At 37.7% G+C, this 21668-nt stretch overlaps 1 protein-coding gene across 1 annotated transcript in view; it reads right to left on the bottom strand.

The window, feature by feature from the left end:
- Positions 1–21668, bottom strand: part of EXT2 (exostosin glycosyltransferase 2) — an 81922-nt gene that overhangs the window by 16166 nt on the left and 44088 nt on the right. The window contains exons 8-9 of the mRNA XM_009277472.2: positions 15811–16000; positions 2239–2405 (exon numbers count right to left, since the gene is read on the bottom strand). Of these exons, the coding sequence (XP_009275747.1) occupies positions 2239–2405; positions 15811–16000 (357 nt within the window). The remainder of the gene's footprint in view (positions 1–2238; positions 2406–15810; positions 16001–21668) is intronic.

The raw sequence follows: 21668 nt of genomic DNA, 5'->3' as shown, positions 1-21668 counted from the left end.
TATTGGGGGGGAGGGGGGGGGGAAGCACTCTCAAAATATAAGGATTCAAACTACCCATGGGTTTGTCTCAACTATCTGCTCAATAAGGCATTTTAATTTTTCATCAGTGTGGCTGTGTAGTAAACTGAATTCCCAGAATCAAAATGGAATAGGATTTATAATAAAATGCAAAAAACTGCAAAAGCAATAGTTCTTAGTCTGCCAGACTAAACAATCTTGTGTCCAAACAGTTACATTCACACACTGAATATAAGGACTGTTACTCAGATAGTCCCTGCAACCAATGCATATGGTCCACAGAAGGCCAATAAATTAGCCAGCACAGTCCAACAGCTAGACCTGGGGATGAAGAGTTGTAAGTCCCAACTGCCACCTAATCACACTGACTACAGGGGAATTCACATCACCTTTTCTTTGCCTCATTTTTTTTTTCATGAGGATAACCCTTTCCTGCCTAAGTGATCAGACTCAATATATGTGAAGTTACAGATACTCTCCATTGAGGATGTTTAAATTAACGCTTCAGACATGAGCGCCACAGTTCTACTTCTCACGACTTCTGGCTGACACAGCTGAAAGTCAGCTGCAGTTTGAATCTCTGCTTCAAAGCCCTCCAATCCTGCTTTGCCAGTAGCAGAGCTTCATTTGGAACTACTTACACAGTCACTTAGGTTTTTATAAAACTTATCGTTATTTACTTTGAGACAGCTCGATGAAAATGAAAATCAAACTGCAAACGGAGCAGCATGCACATTACGGATTTGCTATCTTTCATCCCATCAGTTCACCCTCAAAACTAGTAGTTATAGCACCAACACAGACAAAAGTAAGTCAGCTTGCAGAACTGCCAACACTTGATTGCTCTGCTGTTGCAGTGCAGCGTTTAAAACATTCAGCATAGACAACGGAGTATAGAGAAGGCATATGTGGCCAAAAATCCCCCTTCCTTCAGTTATCTTCTCTTCATTCCATCTTTCACACTTCATGTACTAACCCGTTACTCTTAACCTGGCAAGGGAAGTATTTCCTTTCTGGAGACACACATGATAGATTAAACCTCTGTCTCCACTACTTAACATCTTTGTTATTACATCAGCATACCTACATTACCACAAGTCATTTCTTGAGTCCAAAAGCTCGTTACTTGCTAACAGTCTCTTTCACTTGAGAGGGAGAAAGAGCCATATTTTACCACATAAGCATTCACATTAAAGAAATACTTCCAACATCTCTTAAAAAATATCTTCTTGTGTTAACAACTACACTTAAGACTGTTAAAAATGAGACAACTATCACATTTAGTTTGCTTTCTACCCTTTAGAAAAGTGGTTTTCATTATTTCACTCAATTTAAGTAATAGTTTCGTGTTCTAGCTCTCATGTATGAAGCCTAGTGTTGTTTTGCTCTTGATATTGCAGGTACAGGTGTGACTGATTCAAACCTTTCTTGAAATATGATACCACATTTTCTAATGTTTCTGATTTATTTACAAATATAGCATGTTTGTCTTAAATACACACATATAACAGTAACGTCAGATTATGGACTGTGTCATATACAAAAATTAACTCATTCAAACCGAAGTTTTGGAAGGAAGACAACAGTGTTGCTTTAAGTAAGCACACTTTTTAACAAACAACTCAAATGCCTATGAAGACTTTCACCTCTTTGTACTGCCATGGGTAACTGATTTGGACAAACTTTCTTTTTGTTGATACCCTCATTACAACAGCAGCTGTTGAAGCTTTGCCATTTCAAGCATATGATACATGCGTCCCCTCCTTGACATTCTTCAGTTCCTCTTTTCATTGCACTCCACCTTATTTCGGCATGTCCTCAAGAGGCCTCCTCTGTTCCCAACACTTAATCTCTGAAACTTGTCTTGTCTATCAAGACACATTAACTTGGATAGTTAATTTGATTTGTCTGAAAACTGTTTGAAACTGTTAAGAACGCAATTCACAGTCTCCAGACTGCTTCCATTACACCAATTACACAACATTTTCTGGAGTCTCTTGGCATTACTGTGCCAGTTACCGAAAATTTTCTGTTAGCTGGAAGTTTTTTCCATAAAGTAATGACTGTCTGTAAAAATATTTCAGTCAGCATTGAACTGTTACAGTAAAGAGAGATACAACAATCTGAATCAGCAGACTGTGCCGTGATTCCTCCACTTTATATACACATGCAATGTTGAAGTGGACAGCCTAAGAGACAGGAAAAAAACAATTCTCTTACCTCATAGCCAAACTGGAGTTCATCTGAGGTTAGCATAATGATATCATCATCAATAGCCAACACTGCTTCTGTTTCTATCTCATCATAGGGGAAGAAGCGGTTACTAAGTTTGTTTTCTGCAGTCCTAACAACTTTCAGGGGAACACGAATCTTTGGCCAGAGGGAATCTAGACAGAAAATTAAAAGAAATGGAATTCAACATTGTACTTCTGAACAAGTCTGCACATGTCTTGGCTTCTCTTTACTCTTTCTTCCTTCATGTCTTAAACAAAAGCTTCTTAATGGCCAATTTACACCTGACTTTCAGTTAGGCAAACATGTAAGTATATGAAGGCAAGAGACAGAAGTTCAGCTACATTTCCCTCTTTTGCACTCTACAGAGAGCTTCATAGACAGCGATATGGGGGATAGCTTGCCCAAACCAGCAGTCTGCAATAATCACGTAACAAGAGTCAGCAGTACTATGCATTGGTTTAGGACACACAGCAAGGAAAGATATTTTATTCAACTGCAACTATTTAAAAGAATTTGAAGCAGCAGTATACAATCACTGACTGCAAGTCTAGGGTCATAAAGAATTTGAAAAAGAATATTAGTTCTATCAAGTGCTGAGAAAAATAAATTTTATTATATAAATGAAAAATCTAGATACACCTAAAATGTTAATCACTATTGACAGTTAAGGAGTAGATTCTGTGTGTGAGTAATTTCTTTCATCTTCAGAGTCCTAAATGGCAGTGATAAATTAAGCTAGATAAATGCAAAAGGATTACACTTGTGCCCTAGAGCTTCCTTACAAGTAGAATAAAGCATTGGAGTACATAATCATGAAAATTCACAAGTCAAACGGTGCCTTAACTAGCAACAAAAAAACCCATAGAAACAAAACTGGATCTAATTCACTCTACAATGAGATTAGATTTCCATTTCTTGCTACGTGTTTAATATGTAGCACCTTAAGCATCACGTTAACAGTTTCTGCAGGCTTTTGCATACATTCAAAAATTTTCAAAATCCTATTCTATTCATACAAAAGTATAACTGCAGGCATAAGTATAGAGCACCAAGCTAAAAGAAACACAACTAAGGACTGAATACTAAACATTAATTCTAAATGCACATATTTAACCATATACTTTTTCTAGCACAAAGCTTAATGGTAGTCATTATTACAGTACGATGCATCACGAAAGCACCAATTCATCAAAAAGTAGTTTAATTAATAGCTGAACAAATTGCTAAACAAGTACCAATGTGATTTGTTGGTTTCTTCCAGCTTTCACAATACATATATTTTAATGAAAATTTGTGGGAAAAGAGAGCATTGTAAGTGGAGTCTAAGTACCTTATGAACACTAGATAGATGAACCTGAGTTTCTTACACTGGTGAAACGGAGGGGATGACAATGGTATATGATAAGAAAAATAAGCGAAAATACTTCAAATCAACTACAAAGTGACTGCTCAGAGAATTTATAAGTTGTTCTCTGTGTCAAATGAAAACGTGTATAAGGATACACCTCAAGGGCGGTGATCCTTCCCCTCTACTCAGCACTGGCGAGGCCACACCTGGAGTACTGTGTCCAGTTCTGGGCTCCTCAGTACAAGAGAGACATGGACATACCGGAGAGAGTCCAGCAAAGAGCCACGAAGATGATGAAGGGACTGGAGCATCTCTCCTATGAGGAAAGGCGAAGAGAGCTGGGACTGTTTAGCGCAGAGAAGAGAAGGCTCAGGGAGGGTCTCATCAATATGTACAAATACCTGAAGGGAAGGGGTAAAGAAGATGGAGCCAGGCTCTTTTCACTGGTGTCCAGTGACAGGACCAGACGCAATGGGTGCAAACTGAAACACAGGAGATTCCCTCTGAACACCAGGTCACTGTGAGGGTGACTGAGCACTGGCACAGGTTGCCCAGGGAGGTGGTGGAGTCTCCATCCTTGGAGATAGTCAAAAGCCATCTGGAGATGGTCCTGTGCAACCTGCTCTAGATGACCCTGCTTGAGCAGGGAGGTTGGGTACAGGATGATCTCCAGAGATCCCTTCCAAGCTCAGCCATTCTGTGATTCTGTGGTAAGTGGAGTCTATAAGAACTGACACTGGGCCTGAAGCCACTGAAATTTTCATCAGTGATCTGGAATACATAGAAACTGCCAGTGCAATTTGCAAGTGACACAAAGCCTGGAGACATGAAAAATAGTGAGGACAATAACGTCATACAAAGCACTCTGGACTGCTTAGCATTTGAACAAAAACCAGACTGACACAACTTGACACACAGTTAAACACTAGGACCAAGGCAACTTTTTCCCTAAAAGCAGCTGCTGAAAAGGATTAAGGGGTCAGACTGGACCTTAGTTCTCAACATGCTGCTAGGGCAAAATGAATTAATGTAATTCTTGCGTATGTAGATGGGTAAGTACTAAGAAATGGGGCAAGGGGAGTGGAGGGCAGTTTTCCCTGTATGCAGACATAGTCAGATAGATGCTAAAATACTGTTTGATTCTAGTATTTTTCAAAGCACGTTAAAACACTGGAAATGGTGCAGGAAAGAACCATGTAAGTTATTTGAGGAAAGGAAAAAATGCCTTATGGTGAAACTTGGAGATCAATCTGTTTAGCTTATTAAACGAAGGAACAAAAAGTGGATTTGATTAACATGTACAAGTATCTACACAGGAAAAAAAATGCCACATATCTTCAACCAACTAGAGAAAGACGTAACAAAAAACAATGAGTGGAATCTGAAGCCAGGCAAATTCAAAGTATAAATAAGGCAGACATTTTTAATAGTAACAGTGGTTAACCTCTGGAGGAAGTTAACAAGGACAGCAGCTGATTCTGTCTTTGAACAAGACTGGGTATTATTACAGAAGATGCACTCAAGTTAGATAGAAGTCACTGGATTGAAAAGAAAGGTGAAGTAGTGACTCGTGACTTACAGGTCAACCCACATGATCTTACTGTCCCTTCTGCCTCAAACTCTATGAATGCCTACAAGTAAAACTTGCTCCCAGGAACAAGTGTCCACATCCTCCTTGCCACTGGGCCTCTCAGATTTAACAGCTCACACAACACTCTTAAATAAAACACAGAGCTGCACACTGCTTAAAGACACCAGAGTCCAAACACTACTTGACTGGGAAAACAAAGCCGTCTTTCCAAACCACACCACGAGCCTTCAAAAGTCAGTTTTTCTTGGAGCTGTATTTTAGAAAGAAGGACTGGCATGCATGGGTGGCCAAAAGAAAGGAGAAGAAATACAGAGTGATATTTACTGGCAAAATTTGTATTCTGTTTCCTACCCCGAGGTTTTTACTGTGAGATTGAAACAGTGACTGCAAAATCTACCTTTATCTGGGTGGTCTTGTAGACCATGGCCTGTATTTGACATGTATGCAGGTTCTTGTCCAGTTTCACTCACCTCTTTTCCTTCTAGTAGAAGGCAAGAGGCACCACCCCAAATACTGATGCGCACTTCAGTAGCTCGTCGGGGGATTCAACCCATGCTACTGATGGGCTCCAATGGAAGTCACAGTCAGCCAGCAGCTGCGGAGATACAGCAAGTGCCCTGGGGCCACAACAAAAATGTTCAAGAGCCATGGATTCCAATTACAGTGCAACACACTCATTTTATTCTCAGCATTGTAAGGTCTTTGAAATCCCCTGCTTGAGCCATAATCTGAAACAATGATTCCAGTAGGACACCACTGAAATTCCAAAATTTTCATCTTACTAGTCATCCTAACCTCAGGAGACAGTAACACTGAACGACTGGAACCGTTTATTGCAAATTAGTACTCTCGAGTCAACTCACTGCTTTCTTACTGGTTTACCATACAACATGCAAGTATCCATATTTATAAGACAGTTACAGGTATCTCACAAAGACACAATATCATGGCCTCATAAAGACTGTAGACTGTCTAACCTTTGCAAGCTAAAGACCTTAGGCTAATTGTCTATAATTATCCAATTAAAATCCCAATATCGGTATCAAATAATTTTAAGCAGCCTGCTAGATCCTCAAAAGACTCCACTGTCACAAGTGTTTCAGTAGCAATCAGAATTGCCATAGGTATGTATGCATTTGGAAATTTGTATTTATAAGTATCAACAAAGTTTACATTTTATACATGGTTAAGTACTCTTTTATTCAGGCTTTTCTTCCTTTCCCATCTGCTAAACATAAAAAAAGATAACCAAATTGCAATAAAGATCTTATTTCAGTGCAGGAATACACTGAAAAAAAAATTGAAACTGAAAAGTTACTAGGATTGAAAAATAATAATTCAGAAAGGCAAGCATGGACGCTTTAAACTTCTAGCTCTTTGGAAAATCAACTGTTTGATAGCTTAATAACAGACATGCCACTTGCATAAAAATATGGTAACAGAAGAAAAAGTAATGAGAAGCGTATGAAAAATGAAGGTGTAATCTAATTATAATCAGCATGCATCTCAGATGTCAGTAAATCCTCTTAAATCCACATGATTTACTAAGGTCTTGGAAAGTCTCTCAAAATGACCAATTCTCAAAAAGAGGTATGTTACTGTAAAATATTTGTGCTTTGAGAAACATAATACAAACTTTCTGAATTTGGACTTAATTAATGAACGGAAAATATTACCATTTTGGAAAAACTCTGAATAAGACATTAGGGTACCAGTTACTCTGCAGCATGCAAAATGAAAGAAAGCATAAGACTACTTGCTGCCTAGAGGCTGATCTGATACTGAAGGTTGCTGTACCTACAGAGATGGAAGCGCATGGGAGATGTCATCACACAATGACACCCGGGTAGCCACTTTGGCAGCCTGGGCAAAAATGACTATCACAAAGAACAGCAGGCTCTACTTAGAGGTCCAAGTATTCAAAATTAGCCCTGCTGCAGGAACTCCAAAAGAAATATATAGTCAATAAAAAAAAGACAACAGCTACTTCAGCAGTCAAAGTTTTAGAACCCATCAGGAAGGTTAAAACTGTCTATGTTTATTTTAAAAGACCACAAAAGAAGAGTATTTGTACTTTTCTTTTTTACACATAGGAGGAATGTGACTTACAGAGAAATCAGAGACAGGGTCTGCCACTTCTGTAATACCATGCTCTGAATTTTCAGATACTGCTTGGAAAGTTATGAGAAACCTCAGCACTAGCAAAACATATATGGGGGAAATTCTCAGTTTAGTGGACTTTATTTTAACCAAGGTAAAAGCACATGCTTTAATCTTACAGTAAGAGGGCACTGCATCATTTAACAGAGTATGACAAAGATAAAAGAAGCCCAAGACAAGAAGGCAGATGAAGTCTTACAAGACGGCATGAGAACCTTCAAGCATACAAAAGTAAAAATGCATGTTTGGACTAGGAATTATTCTTACTTCTTTTAAAACCAGTGAGGACTTTCTGTGATGCAGCAGAAAAGAGAGGTAAAATATGAAAACAAAGCTCTCTGGAGTGTATAAAAGTCTATGTATATACAGAGTCTGAAGAGAATGACAGGCACCTCCTATTGCACATCGTACTGAAATAATTACGAGAGAGGAGTGTTTGAATAACACTTACACTTGCTCTTTGGCATCAAGACTCAGGGCATTCTTGGCACGTTGTGCTATTTAGGACTACTGATGCACTGATTGCAGGAGCTGCCCACAGAAAACAGCATGTGGTCTTCTAAACACAAAATCAGCAGTTTCCCAACTTTTCCAAATGCGGCTTCCACTTCTAATGGGCTTACAATCCCTAACAACCACATACGTGGCTGTATTTCTGGCCAGCCCACAATCCCACCATTAAGTCCTGCAAGTCCGCATCTCACAGCAAATTTTTCAAGCATGATTTCAATATGATTTCCACAAACTACAGGATCAAAAAAAGTGCCATAATTACATTCCCATTTAAAACACACATATATAGAAGAGCAGCAAAAACGCCCACCCTCTAAATATCCATTTCTCAGCTACAACTCCCAGTGAATTACATGAAAGACATAAGGAAGAGAAGGGAGGACAATCATGAGAGAAAGGCAGCTTCATTATAACCTAAAGGAATACCCTCTCACACCAAAAAACCCTTTCACTTTCCACACTCCCTAGGCTTGCCATCAGATGTTTGTAATAAAAACCTAAGTAACATAAGTTGACAAAATGCTTAGATATAAAAATGAATTCTTAGTCTGAAATCCAGCCCTGTTGCTCAGCTCTAAATGAACTGTTACATCATACATAAAAGAGGTATCATTAAAAATAATAGAGTAGTATTTCTATGGAGTGTATTATCTCTTTTCAAAGAGGAATGGCACCGTCATGTTGTTAAATAGCATCATTCTCTGTATCCTTGCTTCTGAGAAACTGGGAAGTTAATAGCATCTGAAAGGGCCCTTTAGCAGCAGATGCATTATCGTCTATCTAGTCAGCAGACAGAAGTGTATTTATATATGAAATTACTTGCTCTAATTATTAATCATCCATTTCCAGTTTCAACATTCAACCTAGGGAAACCGTGAATCAATACAGCTGCCGTACAGAGCTAACCAATATTCTTGGGACACCCATTCTAAGTAGTATCAAGTTCAAAAATGGCAAGTGATATTTGAATGCAGATGGTTTGTTGCATTTGCAATTGGAAGCAGCAGGTAAGGATCATGAGGAGGAGCTGGAAATACAGTGTACACTCTTGATGGCAAGAACTGAATGCTTGCCAGTATTAAGAGCAATATGACAAAATTAAAAAAAGATCCACTTATTGGCTAAAATAATGGCATTTTGATGACTCATACAAAGACACTCATACAAACATGCTTTTCCTGTTTTACTTCCTCAGTAACAACAGCTAGGAATATCTCATGACTGCTGATAACCTGGCACCAGAGTATTAATTCATATTAAGCTCAGACTTCCCACAACTTCTATGGAGCCCACTTGGAACTGTAAAAAGGAAAAACCTTTCCAGAAGTTGTGCAAGGTAGACTAAGATCAATAAAAAACTGGCAGAAAACATCTCTAAACATGCTCCTCTATGTACCTGCAGTTGCACAGAATCCCATACACTATGCTCAACTCTCATACCTGATCTTTTATAAAATCCGTTATCTGATGCTCATTCTAATTGGTCTGTAGTACTCAGGATGGATTCAACTAATTGAACATGGATGATGGAAGCCTAGCAAGTGCTTTTTCAGTCTCAAAGACTGAATGGCAAAACTTAGCTGGAACATGAAGTTTCAAAAAACTGTCAGAAACAACAACATCAAGCATGTTACGTCTATATATTACCAGAATTCCTTCAATAACGGCTGACTGAAAACGTTTGTCCAGGCATTTCAACTGCTTCAATTTAGAACTATCTGTTCAAAACAGGTGCTTTCTACTTACATTACAACGTTTATATTGGTCTACAGTAATACACAGAATTCCTCTCATATATAAGAAAATAGAATATTGGTTTCTAGGACATTATTTAGAGCCCAGTTTTGTTAAGCTGGGTTTGTTAAGCTAATTTTCTAGACTTCGTTGAGAAATAACATTGCAAAATGTTTGTAAGATGATTCATGGAAGACTAAAACCATCATGAATTAGTTCTCTAGCTAATCACGGAAAACGGCATTAAGTCCATTGTCAAGAAGCCAAATTAATTCAAAACCTAAAGAGAAGTTAAAAAAAAATTCCTACCAGTGCTATTAAAGGCGTAGCATGCAAAAAAACCTGCCACTGAAGACTTTTTTAATTATTTATTATTTTTTTAAAGTTAACACTTTCTTAAGATACAGTAATCCATAGGATACTCAGGTTCCTTATCCCCAGTGTTTTAGATCAATGTTGTCCATTAATAGTATTAAATTGAAATACAAAGATGATCATTGCAGTAGTACCCATAAGCCGTATAGTCTGTATCTTATTCCATGTTTATGAGCAACTTAGCTCCAGGAACCACTACCAATACAACTACACAGAAAGTACACATTCTTTAAAATAGACTTTTCATTTTTATAAAACTGAACCAAAAAAGAAATCAAGCTACCACACACGATTTGTAGCTTGTTGCATATTTACTAACAGTAATGCATTCATACATTTTTATACCATTTATGTGGTAGACAAAATGGTTTCTTCAGTTGTCTGAAACAAACGTGATGAAACGTCAGCAGAAATTTCTATCGCAGGCTACTTTTTTGAATTTCAGAACTAGCAATTTAGACAAATACAAATGAAAGGGCAAAAGTATTTGGCTGATGGAGAAAATTAAAAAACATCCTGTCTACACAAATATTCCCAGCAGCAGACACTTGGACCATAATGTTTATTTTAATGGATGCAGAGTGAGTGACAAAAATTTGTTTTTTTCCTATACTATTTCAAAGCTTTTAATCTTTTCATTAATATACATGCAGTCATGGGCCTGCTGACATTACTGCTGGGTTGACAGGCTTCTTACATACCCTGTATGGCTGAGAATATATGTAAAACTCAGCCAAAGACACAGAGCAGAGATCACATCCCTGAAATCCAGAGAGCACTTAAGATCAGCAAGATGATTCTATAAAGCTTTAAGGTTCCAGATTAAAATCATCATTGTATGTGGTATTTTCTCTCTGCTATTTAACATCCAACATTTTTACCATCATAAGCACTCTGAAAACTTCAAAATGTTTGCACAAGACATCTGTGTTGCTCATAGTCTGTTGCAGGTGTGGTTTTTTTTCCCTAAGACACAGCTCCTATTTTGAGTTCAGAAACAAAAGATTAGACTCTTGGTTTCCAGTCTCACCCAAAGCAGTGTTCCTACTTTGGCGCACAGATTCAGCAATGACCTCAAAATACACAGTAAAGCTTCCAGCCCTTTACACATACATAGACACCTATGTCTATGGTATCTCTCAAATAGAAAGTATGGGAAGGCAGTGTGTTGAACTAAGCAAAATAAAGGCCAACGCACAGGACCTTCTTGAATCAATTCCTTGCCCTGAAGCTGAATTACTGAGTGATGGTGAAGACTTCACCTGTGTACCCCAGTTTCTAAAGCTGTAAAATGGGAATAACCAGTTAATCTACTGGTTATATAGCCAGGATACATACATATTTGTAAATATTTTGAAGGTACTCAGGTTAAATTAAAACTATAAAAAGCAGTTTCCTTTATTATTTATATTTTAATATATTTTACTTTGATTTCAAAGTAGACATTAACTTTCTAATTAGCAATCTCAGCATCTACCTAATAATAATGCCATGAATAATGCTACCTACATAGCAGTTTTAAACTATAGGTCTCAAAGAATTTATCTAAGACAATATTGTTGTAGTAATCTTAATAGACATGGAAACTGTGGCACAGAAAGAAACGAGTTGCTCCCATTCAGCTGGCAGAAGTTGTGTCTGGTCAGTGCCCCAGCTGTAAGAACTACCTGCCCAAGAAAAATAATTGAAGCACTGGGGTTTTTTAGTGCTCATTAATTTTTGTTTATTTCTCAAGAACCTTGTGAGATAGCCTATGTGTCCTTCACTGTGTTTAGGTACCAGTATGGCAGAACTAGTAGGAACTCAGAGCAGACAGTTAGGTGACTAAAGATCAGTCATTTAAGCTTGTACTAGTCACCTTGTGTTTCCTTCATACTCAGTGGAGGAAAAAAGGGTACTTCTGGAGGGATGATTTAGTTCACCCTAAAATAAATACCTAATGCAGCCTAGATGGAGGTGCTTGTTTCTTTTCACTGATTCTAAAGGAAACGCAGAGTGATGAGCTCAGACTTGCACAAGTAGCTCTCAAACATTTTAAGTTATGAGAGTGGTCCTTGCAAACTCATAGGACAAAGGGAAAAATAATCTTTAAATTGCTACTGATTTCTAGCCCATATACATGCAGCTACTTTTTCTCCAACTTTATAGTTTTGTACATTATTTGGGTGAAAACTTTCCAGTCAGGTGTTCATTTAATCAGTTGCCCTCTTAGCTGTTTACTTTATTTATTATCAGCCAATGTGACAAAAAATTTGTCAGTCAAACCGGAGCTGCATCTGCCTCGACAGGCCTAGATTTGCAAGGAGTTTGTTTTCCATACACCTTGCACACTCCCCACACCTGTTACCATTCCACAGTGCAGCAGCTGAGATCAGCTACAGCCTCTTACCTGCACTGAGGGATGCTCAGCAGTACTGATGGCAGAGTGACCACAATTCACTCTCATCATTCATCTGACAAAAATCACCATTAGTTCATTTTCAGGTCATGCTGACAAATACACCTTTTCACTCAAACTTTACTAAATGCTGAGGACAAGCAAAAAAGGGTTTTTATCTTATGGAATATTGCATTTGTTGAGGGGTGCAGCATCTTAAATTTTGTACAATATTTAGAATAGAATATTTCATTTTTATTCTGTTTTCCTCTTAAGTCCCGAGTTTGCTTAGTTTCATTACATAAAGGCATTATTACAAGTACATAACCATTCATTGAAAAAAAAAATCCAAAACAAAACACAAAACCAAAACACCAACATTAATTTTAGAATTTGCATGTACTTCAAAACTTTCCGTTCCCAGGGACAGATTCCCTCTATTTCCAATACATATTGCTTCGATAACAATGTCATTTTCAATTATATTTTTCTGGTGTTGACAGAGGAAAGAAAGGAGCAACCACATGTCATATTTGTGTGGCACTACGCCAGCTACGTCTCAGGAGACCTAAATCCAATTCTCAATTTACCACACATAATCACTAAGGAAGACAACTCGGATGTCCTTCACCCAGCCCTCCCACTTACACATGCAAAACAAAACAAACACACAAAGGGTTGCAATGACAAAAGCCAAGATTTGCTTCTGTACCAAAACGTGTTCCTTACATGGAAAGGACCAGGAAATACAGCACTTGATGCTCTAGGAGGTTAAGCGCCTCAGCTTTACTATAACCAATTAAAAGCGAATAGCCATAAAAGAGCAGATACTACTGTAGGGTAATAAACCAGACTTTATCAGCGACCGTGGTGCACATTACAAACTTCAAACTCATTCCTTGCTTTAATCCATCAGAAACTTCCTGGCTTTAACAGGCTATAAACAGCAGAAGCTTTGAAGTTCAAGGATTAGGATCACTAATAGACAGACTGAACGAGAGGCTGGCTGAAGAGCCAAGTGGAATGCCCTGCATGGATCTGGAATAAAACAAGTTAATTTAATCAAACTGACCTCTCTCTTGCCATAGGCCAAGAGATTACAATGGTTATAACAGCAATAAAGGGACAAGAGACACTAGAAACAAATAGTTATTTGCTTCGATGCAATGCTTAGACTAATGTAAGGGCAAAACTGCCTACGCTTTCAATTGTGCTCTCAAATGCACAATTTTAAGCTCTACAGGCAAAGGCTTTTTTTTTTTTAAAACTAGTTTATGACTTAGTAGTAATCAAGGCAGAAAAACATTAAACACTAATTTTCAAGAATTTCTAAATGCAAGATTAAATAGAATGATTTAACAAAAGACCATTCTAATGATTTATTTGCTTCGACTCTTCTGTATCTCAGACTCACTCAAGGAAAATGTGGAAACAATCCATTTGCGTTAAATCCACCTGCATTTGGTGCTCACATAACTGAGTATAACACTAAGTATTTTTGCTTTTAGAAAAAAAAGTCTTACTGCAAAAATTCCAGTTATCATCAATTTATACACAATACTTCTCACTCCAAAGGACTGCAAAACATTTAATAAACCACTAAACTTGAGGTCTTTAGCACAGCATTATTACAAAACACTTTTTAAAGCAAACAATAAAGCTACTCCGCTTTAAACTGGAGCAAGCTGTCAAAATGCCAAATGAGCCAAGTGAATGGTAGCAATAGCTTGGCTCTGAGAAGCTATTAGAAGATGGTAAATTGAGACAAGTGGTCAGGGATTAATTTTTACATTTTATCTTGCCGCTATGCAGAATAGCTAACTTCGAAGAGTGGAAAACAGCAGCAGCTGAAGCCTCTGAAAAGAGAATTACAAAGCAAGGAGTCCTAATGACACGCTTCATTCACTACAGAAGAATCCACAAGGTTCTGTACCACCGAATATAGCTTTTTTTTTTAACACATATTCCTAGAAGGCAACATTTCTTCTCCCACAAAATCACCACGTTTTCAGTGAGAATGACAGATTCATATATACAGCATGTGGGAAACAAACTCATTTACAGCTACTATATCTACAGTATTTAATCGAGAATGAGAAGAGGAGGCTTTAATTGCCCAGAACAATGCTCAGGATTTTAGTATTAGTGTTCGGAACTTGGAAGAAGCTCATCCTAGGAAGCAATAAGCATGGTAATAAAGTGAGCAGCATTGGAGCGGCTGTCTGGCACTGGAGAGGATTACCACAGGCCAAGCCTAGCTACCTTTACATGGGGCAATGCCTCCTGGCTCTCCCACGTACTCCATGGTGATTTCGTAAAGGAATTCACCAATGTCAGGACCTATGCTTCCAGCTGAGGACCTGGGAGAAGGGTAAGAGCAGCATGGTCTCGTGAGGCAGACAGCCCGGAGCTGGGAAAAAAGGAAGCTGGTGCAGTGGTGTTGTATGGAAGGAGACAGAGAAACATGGGATTAGGATCTTGGATTTGAAAATGTAGGCAGCAAGCTGTGAGGACTGGGCAGCCTGAGACTGAGGTCCTGGCACGAGGGGATACAGTATGGCAGCATGCCAGGCCAGCAGATACCCATGCCAGCAAAGCACACCTCAGCCACTGAAGATTAAACAAATTAATTCAGAGATCTACAGCACTGAGTTCACACTGGAGTCAATAATATACTTTTGAAACCAAATCTTCTTCCAAAAATCTAAACATTTAAATCATTTGGGAAAAGGTCTATGAATGTGCCCTCATTTTACAATAACCATGAATTCAAAAAATTTAATATATCATGCAGACTTCACCAGACTCACTCATAAAGACTATAAAGAGCAACACAGTATCCTATGTGTTGGAAACAGAAATATTTTTAAAAAGGCACGTGTCTTGTCTTACTGGGCTAGCTGTAGCATTTTTACAAGATATTCTGGTGGTGTGGAAGCTTCTTTTCAGACACCCAAAATGTCCCAAGTTTTCATTTCATCAGTCAAAATATTCACTTATTTTCTAGCTCCAAGCATTCAAACTACTTTGCTGCTTTGAACCACATTTGCCCTAGAAAACAGTCTAGCAGAAGTAGTATTCACTGTGATGAGAGAGTGTCTACAGAGAAATAAAACCAAGCATCAACAAATCAAAGATGAGTCTCTCCTTACCACTCCTCAAAATAAAATTAGGGACAGAAATGTTTCTGTAACTATTGCATCTGTTATCTTTGATTCACATGTTAGCAGCACAACCACTAGTATGCTTTTTTCTTTTACTCTACTTCAGCTTTTCTCATTTCACTTCCAAAAATATTGCCACAAAAAAAAATCCAAATTTATTATTTTGAAAGTAACCATGAAATACTTTCCGAAGACATATTAATGAAGTAGAAGAGAGGTCATTCTGTAACAGGTGCAAGCAGGCATGCTACCCCCAGTTTCACCCTCCTCCACCACTCCTACCATGGGGTCTTACCTTCTGGTGGATTCTTATTCTGGTTGTTCCAGACAACTAACAATTTGGATAGACTAGGCACTTTAGACACCTCCGTGATGACTCGGAAAAGGCTCTCCACCCGGTCATAGGTCAGAACTATGGCTGTGAAAGCTTGGGACTGAGGTGGGATCAGTGGAAGGAAGAGTGGGTTGCTCACACTGCTCCATTTCTGTGAAGGAAAAAAAGAAAACAGGAAAACGATTCAATTAAAGTGACTTATCACAGTAGGGAGTAATTATTACAGTATGGAGTAATTCACGTAGCCAGGACCTAACCGTCAGATTTGGAATTTGCTCAGATCAGGCAGGTTGACTCTCCAATTCTGGCAACAGTGGACTTCAGCAATTTCTCAAAACCTTTATTCCAATCTCTTTCTTAATTCAATTTTCATTTTTGCCTAACGTTGCAAACAAGAGGGGGTTTAGGTAAAAATTGAAGTGGAAGAGGCAGATAGATTTGTGGAGAAGAAAAACCAAGGTGAATTTTGAACCCAGCTAGCATGACTCAATTCTCATTTACTAATCACTATTTAAAGACATTTATATTTATAGTCAGGACTCAATAAACAAAGAGAAACTTAATCAGCACTACAATTTCAGAAGCGAAGAAGAGTTAACAACAACAAAACAAAAGCAGCAAAAACATAAACCTGGCATAAAATGTGTACCCAAGCAAAAAAGGCAAAAGCAGGCACTAAGAGGAATAATGTACTAGCTTCCACAAAACAGTGTTTGTTCAATGGTGAAAAAAACACCTATTGCATATCACCTATTGCATATAAAAAAAAAAAAAAAAAAAAAAAAAAAAAAAAAAAAAAAAAAAAAAAAAAAAAAAAAAAAAAAAAAAAAAAAAAAAAAAAAAAAAAAAAAAAAAAAAAAAAAAAAAAAAAAAAAAAAAAAAAAAAAAAAAAAAAAAAAAAAAAAAAAAAAAAAAAAAAAAAAAAAAAAAAAAAAAAAAAAAAAAAAAAAAAAAAAAAAAAAAAAAAAAAAAAAAAAAAAAAAAAAAAAAAAAAAAAAAAAAAAAAAAAAAAAAAAAAAAAAAAAAAAAAAAAAAAAAAAAAAAAAAAAAAAAAAAAAAAAAAAAAAAAAAAAAAAAAAAAAAAAAAAAAAAAAAAAAAAAAAAAAAAAAAAAAAAAAAAAAAAAAAAAAAAAAAAAAAAAAAAAAAAAAAGAGACATGAGATGCAAAGATGAATTTCAGAGAGTTATCTACTCCTTGTGAATTTTAACTAGGGCATCCCTTTTAAGACTTTAAGGGTCTTACTTCAATACACTGCCAGCATAAGGAAGCCAGCTCAGCTGGCAAAAGACAAGACAACTAAATTCTCACTGAATGTGCCAACCTCCTTGGGAGCCGACAACGTGGGGGAGGAAGCAGTGAAGGGACCATTTGACAGGAATGAATGCGCTGGCATTTCAGTCTCAACTTTTCCATTCCAGCTGATGTTCCAAGCAGGGGTCAGACAGAGAAGCAAAGGGAAAAACAAGACCTTTTGGGATGAGGTGAAAAGGGGAGTTGGGAAAGCAGAAATCGAGTGATGCTGTTTTGCAGGGAAGTCTTGAATCCTGTAAAAAATACGAACACTCATAAGAGGTTAGTAACTGCCAGCAGTTTACAGTAATACTGCAAGAATCTCCAGCTAAACTCATACCATAAGCCTGCTTGTATGAGGAGGACAGCAAGTTTTACAGACTCAAAGTTATCAGCTCATATTTGCAGGAAATAAACTTTGCAATTTGCCGTTTCCTTATTTAGTCTTTGGGTTACTTTATACACCCAACAATCACCCTCCTCATGTGTAGTGGTTAGACACCTCTAACTAGAATAACTTCAAGGACGAGGAGAATAGAGAGCCTATTTACTAAAAGAGATCATAACATTTTGACCATTTTGGCAAAGGAGAAAAAAAATATGATGTGAATATGATTTCCTTCTGCGAACACATCAACACTGAAGGGGGGATAAATACGTGAGGTGAAAAAGAGACACTTAGGTTAAGCACAGCACTGGCACACTGTTTTATCCAGGATGGTCTAAGGGTATGTTCCAGGCAGGGATCTGTCAGTAAGAGTAATACCCTTTAGTAGATTTCCTGAAACAGTTGGATAGACGGACTAGTCTTGAGGTACACATACTTTATCAAGTCTGGTACAAGTAGCACTCAGCATAAACTGTTTGTGAGGTTCCTAATGGAAAGTATGGAGTTCTAGTTTTTACCCAACAGGAGTAATAGGATGATGTAGAAATAGTAACAGCATAATATGGAACTTCAGTTCATGAAAGGGACATGGCTACCTGTGATAGCAGAGGACTACACTCAGTAATTCAGAAAATATATATCCATTAGTTTAGCAACTGATATGTGCAAAGACAAATCTGCTTTCAGATTATTACATTTTCTAAAATTAAAGCTTTTATATATATTTTTCCTAATTTTACAAGACTGGTGGCAGATGGGGACAGCCCTCCGATTTTGCTCCAGCTTCAATAATTCCTACAGCAAATCACAATCTAAAGGTTACCAGAACATAATCCATCTCATTAAAGCTTTACAGACTCGTTTCCACACAACCCCCACCCCAAGACTGCTATTACCCAAATGACCCTTGTAATGTCGAGCAGCTTCTTAAAACAACTTTCAGAAACCTCTTTTCATTAATACTTGAAGCAGAGGTTTAATACCATACTCAGTAGAATGCCAAGAAAATCTTACATTTCTGCCCTACGAGAAGAAATAACTGGTAGGGTAATCTACGGACAATGCTGTATTTACTACTTACGGGTGAGTATTGCCACCTAAATAAATGGCTCCCACTTGAAGTTTATCTAGCAACTTTTTCTCTCTGGCCACAGCATTTCCTAACAAATTACTTGCTATAATACCCTTGGAAAAGGATTATTCCTCTTCTACCATCTAAGACTATTTTAAGTACTTACAGAAAAAATACAAATGTACGTGTGCAAGCACATGCATATGTGCCTAAAAAAATATCATGTTTTCTCTTAAAAACCTAAGTTTTAGGTACATGACTTAAATTCCAAGTTTTACTACTTTCAGAAAGGCATGAAAATTCTCCCCTGCTAGTTATAACTTAGGAAAAATAAGGCAACTTTTGAGGTGTTTTTGCTCATGCATCTACTAAAGGATGAGGGAGGGAGGGAAAATCCTGTAGACACTCACTAATGGATGGGAGAACCAAGCCTCTCATTTGAGAAAAACATTTCAAAAAGGCAATTAAGCATCTCTCAAGTGCCATTAAAAGCCAACCCCCTGCTGCCTGCCTGAAGAGTGTGTCTACAGTCTGAGACCTATTGACCCCACTTTCTGCAGGAAATCGGGCAAATTCAAGCCTCCATAATTTGCTAAAGTCTTCCAGATTTTTGCTTGGGAAAAGCAAACCATACAGGCAATTAATTCAACAGCAACCTAATTAAATCTCCATTATGGCAGCAAAGCATGAAATGGATAATGACATAGGGATGGGTTCTCCCAGTCACTGCTCAAGAAACCAAGTGGTGAAGGAACATTTGCTCCAGTCCTATCTTTATTAACATTCTTGATGGAAATTCACAGGAACTTTCACTCTCAGAGAGAAGAGCAAACAGCAACAGTGGATTGATCATCCATCACCTTTCTTTGACAAAGTGCTGACACTCTGCTATGGATAAGACAACCCTTCACTCTTGCCCTCCCAGCTAATATCATTAGAGGAGCCAGGATAATTAATCTAAGATTAATAGGTTGTTTGCTGTGAATCATTTTTATGGGCAAAAAGGATCAAGTTCAAATGCCAGTTTCCTAAGAGCAATCTCATGTCCCTTAGGTCTCGCAGTCTCAGTTGTCTGACAGCTCTTTGCAGTTCACATGAAAAGCCAAAGTAGTGCGACCTGAATAACAGTGAGAACTTAGGGATAGCCTGAAGCTGGGGAGAGAGGAGAATTCAGGAATGGGTATGTATACAGGGAAGGATTCAGACTGCTGCAGCTGTCCTGTGCATGCTTTCCACAAGTATGCATGTGTAATAATGCCTTAGAAATAAGGCACCTTCCTTTACTATAGATACATCAAATATTGCTCTCCCTCTTGGTTATTAAAAACAACTTGATTCTATTTTAGGAAAAGTTAATACATTAAGGACAAGGTATCAAGGGATTTGAATTCTCATTATGTGGGATGCTTAAGGTTGGACTTGATGTGGAGTCCTCAGGTTCAAGTTAGCAGAGAAGTTTTAAACAGACCATTCTTAGGAAGATACAGAAGTGAGATAGATGGGAGCTTCAGGACATCAATGAACACAACTGGACTGAGAACTGGCCAATCATTATAAACGCTACAAAGCCTCAAAGGTATTGGCAAAATACCAGGCATAACTAAGACAGGGTCCTACCCCAAAACTTCTTATTTGGGTGTGCACTGAGTACCATTGAAAGAGACTTGAAGAAAGACACTGCAGACACATTACAAACTGCATCTCAGAATGGTCTCTAGGAAAACAAGACTGTGTAAGATGTCCTATATTATAGAAGACAGTCAAGAACTTCCCAGCTATCATTTAGTGGGAAAACTCAGCAACAGAACTTTAAGAATAAAATTTCACTGCTCCCATGAACAAAACAGTGGGCTTTCCTCCCTGTGTATTTTATTTTCAACAAGTAGACTCAGTGTTTGTTGTAACCAACATATTAGTGAAACCACACAGTTCGAACAACAACTCACTGACTTTTAAAAGCACAGAGGTAAGGATAACAGCATGTTGAACTTAAACAGTAGCTAAGCAGTTCTTCTACACATCTAAGCAAAGCAGGGATATATATCCCCTGCTTCTGTGGGTGTGCCTTTTTCAGCTGGGTTGTTCTGAATATCAGTCTAACCTCAATGTGGTTTCAATTACGAATTACCAGACCAAAAAAAGCCTTGATTTATTCTATTTTGCTCCAATTATTCATGATAAGTTTCTATTGAATACTTTGAGAAAGTATTTCATCATGCTTCCCATACTCAAGTGGTCATAGGGCAAACCCAAGGGAATTAACCCTCTCTACTTCTCCAGAGCCAACCACTGTGCTTACACTCTGCAGAATCACAAGCCAAGTTGCAGTGGCCACCGTTTCATGTTTTGATGAAGACTATAAACCTTCCTCAAAAACATTTTAGCCACATGACACACAGGCGTTTCTACCTATTCCTTCTTGAGTGATGAAATCTGATACTGTCATGAATCATGAATTTTGATTGCCAAAATACATCACGTAACTATAACACTAAGTTATTCAGCATCTTTTTTTTGTTTAGCTGCTTAAATCTGATCAGCTGTCTGAGCCCTTCTGACAGAATCTATTGGCTGAACATTCTTTAATATAAAAACTCAGCTTCAGGCTCATCTCTTCAACCCCTTAATTTCAATAATGTGTCAAAGGAATAGATTTGCAGTGAAAAGAGGAGAATTATCAAGAACTGAGTTCATATTTACAGTTGCTGTAATACTTACGCTTTTTGGAATCCCTCCATCAATTTTATTGCCACTCTTTTGTAAGAATAAGAATAATAAGAATATTATAATGTTATAACCTTAATAAGAATATTCAAACAATTGGAAAGAGAACCAGGAAAAGGATTCATGTTTTTCTGGGGTGTTTTTTTTCCCCCCCCTGGTGTAAGTCAGCGTAGCAGCTCCTGACCCAAAAAACCCAGGGTACGACATAATCTAAATTGGGAAAACGGAGCTTAACGTACCTTTCATGCTACCAAAGCCAGAGAAAGACAAGGAGTACTGAAAAGATGACTTGTGGAATCCAAAGCAACAAAGTCATCGTCCGTCCGTCTGTCCCCCCCCCCCCT

Source organism: Aptenodytes forsteri, unplaced genomic scaffold, assembly GCF_000699145.1.
Source record: "Aptenodytes forsteri isolate BGI_AS27 unplaced genomic scaffold, ASM69914v1 Scaffold146, whole genome shotgun sequence".
In the NCBI taxonomy this organism is placed as follows: domain Eukaryota; kingdom Metazoa; phylum Chordata; class Aves; order Sphenisciformes; family Spheniscidae; genus Aptenodytes; species Aptenodytes forsteri.
This window is presented reverse-complemented; position numbering and strand designations above follow the sequence as displayed.